The sequence below is a fragment of the Pan paniscus genome, chromosome 21, assembly GCF_029289425.2.
Source record: "Pan paniscus chromosome 21, NHGRI_mPanPan1-v2.0_pri, whole genome shotgun sequence".
Taxonomy (NCBI): Eukaryota; Metazoa; Chordata; class Mammalia; order Primates; family Hominidae; genus Pan; species Pan paniscus.
In genome coordinates this window covers 50854520-50857613 of record NC_073270.2, presented here as the reverse complement: position 1 = coordinate 50857613, position 3094 = coordinate 50854520, and the positions used below count along the sequence as shown (strand labels likewise).

General features: G+C 43.0%; 1 protein-coding gene across 1 annotated transcript; it reads left to right on the top strand.

The window, feature by feature from the left end:
• The first annotated feature begins 211 nt into the window (after positions 1-211).
• On the top strand, positions 212-1963 carry WFDC12 (WAP four-disulfide core domain 12). Its single transcript, XM_003825949.4, has 3 exons — positions 212-403; positions 507-665; positions 829-1963. The coding sequence occupies exons 1-3, from the start codon at positions 259-261 to the stop codon at positions 924-926; spliced, it is 402 nt and encodes a 133-aa protein (XP_003825997.2). The 5' UTR covers positions 212-258; the 3' UTR covers positions 927-1963.
• The last annotated feature ends 1131 nt before the right edge of the window (positions 1964-3094 follow it).

Sequence of the window (3094 nt, the reverse complement as noted above, 5' to 3'; positions counted from 1 at the left end):
GAGTAATTTCATGCCCTTTCTGTGCTTCTTTTCCTCCTTCCATAAGATAGTTTGGCCCTGGTGGCGCCTAATGGTCAATCAGGTGTCCATTTCTTCTCCTCGTGTGAAGAACGAGGGTCGCTCTTGGATTTCTTCATCTATTCCAGTGCAGAGCCTTAGGGAAAGCCCCAAGTCCCTCCTCAAAAGGGGCCATTTCCAAATAGAGCTGGGAAGTGCAGCCTCCCTTGCCATTTTGAGCCTTCAGCTCCACCCACTGGCATGCCCAGCAGGAACACTATAAAGCCAGGCTCAGCCCAGCTCCCAGCCAAGCACCTGCCTGGCAACATGGGGTCCAGCAGCTTCTTGGTCCTCATGGTGTCTCTCACTCTTGTGACCCTGGTGGCTGTGGAAGGAGTTAAAGAGGGTGAGCAGACATGGTGGAGCTGGGTGGGGCTGGGCTGGGGAGAGGTCCTGAGGGGCCCTCTGGGGCTGGAGTTCTCATATCACCTTGTGGCTTCCTCCACTAGATATAGAGAAAGCAGGGGTTTGCCCAGCTGACAACGTACGCTGCTTCAAGTCCGATCCTCCCCAGTGTCACACAGACCAGGACTGTCTGGGGGAAAGGAAGTGTTGTTACCTGCACTGTGGCTTCAAGTGTGTGATTCCTGTGAAGGAACTGGAAGAAGGTAAGGAGACCTGCCTCCCAGGGCTGAGGCTGTCCCTTCCCTGACTCCATCTGACCCATGAAAGTTCGGAGGAGTTAGTCCCTTTAGCTGGTGTGGGGAGGGATGGCTAAAGCTGGCAGGGCCCTCAGAGACCACCTAGTCTGAACATCTCCATTGTCCAAAGGAGGAAACAAGGATGAAGACGTGTCAAGGCCATACCCAGAGCCAGGATGGGAGGCCAAGTGTCCAGGCTCCTCCTCTACCAGGTGTCCTCAGAAATGATGCTGGGTCCTTTCTACCTCTGGGGGTCACTCTCACTTGGCACCTGCCCCTGAGGGTCCTGAGACTTGGAATATGGAAGAAGCAATACCCAACCCCACCAAAGAAAACCTGAGCTTGAAGTCCTTTTCCCCAAAAAGAGGGAAGAGTCACAAAAAGTCCAGACCCCAGGGACTGTACTTTCCCTCTCTACCTGGTGCTCCTCTCTAATGCTCATGAATGGACCCCTCATGAATGAAATCAGTGCCCTTATAAGAGACCCCAAAGAGCTGCCTTGCCCTTCTGCAATGTGTGATCACAGCTAGAAGGCGCTGTCAGAGATGAGAAACTGGTCCTCACCAGATGCTGAATTTGCTGGTGCCTTGATCTTGGACTTCCCAGCCTCTAGAACTGTAAGAAATAAATATTTGCTGTTTATAATCCACCCAGTCTATGGTAATTTGTTATAGCAGTGCAAACCAGCTAAGACAACCTAATAGTAAAAAAAAAAAACCTATTCAACATTATCAAAGTGAATAAAATATAAAATACCTACAAATAAATCTAGAGATATACAGAAATTTTCTGAAAGAAAACCCTAAAACTTTATTAAATGACATTTTAAAAGATCTGGAAAAATAGACTAAACTTTTCTACAGAATAAGTAAATAAATGTTTTTTAAAAGATATGCTCTTCCCCAAGCAGGGAGCCTCCTCAAAGTGTTCATCTTGGTCAGCATAATTTATACCTGAAATATAATTAAAATTAAAACCCACTGGGTTTTGCAAACCCTAATGAAATAATTGATTCTGGCGATGATCATCCATGGCTTCTGAATATTTACAGGGCGCCATTTCATCACCCTGTGGTATATTTACAGTTTGTAAGAGGGAAAACACAAGTTTACCGCTTGAGGATTCAGGTACACACCAAAAACACATTAATCTGTCTCCACAATGCTAAAAATGGGTAAAGCAGACCTCCGTTCCTCCTGAGGTGATGCAACACAAAACACACAGCATCATTCAAGAAGGGCTCCTGCCAAGATAGTTGAGCATGAACCTCACCAAGCCTCTACAGCTAGCGTTCATCTATGGGAAACGTGAAGGACAAAGAAGATGAAAGACATCACAGGGAAGCAACATAGGACATTCTAAAGAACAATTTGTCTGTTTTGTTCAACAAGTCAATAGCATGAAGAAGAAGAAGGAGGGAGGAAAGCAGAATAAAAAAGAGTTGGAGAGATGTTCTAGATTAAAAGAAACTTCAGATACATTACAGCCAATGCAATATGTGCACCAACAACCATACAGTCACTTTTGCGACAATAAGAAAAACAAGATGCAAATAGAATATTAGATGATGTTAAGAAACTGCAGTTAATTTTCTTAGGTGTGACAGTAGTATTGTCATTATGTGAGAAAGTGTCCTTAGTTTTTAGAGATGCACATTGAAGTATTTAAAGGTAAAGTATAAGATAGGTTGGATTTACTTTAAAATACTTCAGCTAAAAAAGGGGTGGGGATATGCATGAAGGAATTCTTGTAAAATGGTTCATTGTTGAATCTGGATGATGGGTATGTAGGCTCCATAAAAGTATTTGCTATTCTTTTGTGCATTTTTGAAAACTTTTTATGATAAAAACAAGGGTTTGTTTTTGCAGCTTAACAAAATGATCATTAGGTTCACATGGAACAATAAAATACTTGTAACCTGGAAAACTGAAAATGTAGACTAATGAAGGGTAATGGATACCACCAGTCACTAAAACATATCATGGAGCTACAACAATCACAGCCACAATACAAGCATACTTGTTTTATTGTGCTTTGCAGACATTGCATTTTTTACAAATTGGAGGTTTGTGGCAACCCTGCACCAAGCAAGTACATTGGCCACATGTTTCCAACAGCATGTGCTCGCTATGTGTCTTTGTATCACATTTTGGCAATATTCACAATATTTCAATTTTTTTCATTATTATTACATCTGTTATGTTGTTCTGTGATCAGCGATCTTTGATGATACTATTCTAATTGTCTCAGGGTGCCATAAACTGTGCCCACGTAAGACAGTGAATTTGATCGATAAATGTCGCATATGTTCTGATTTCTCCCCCAAACGGCCATTCTCTGTTTCTCTCCCTTGGAACACAACAATGCTGAAATGAGGCCAATTAATCATCTTACAG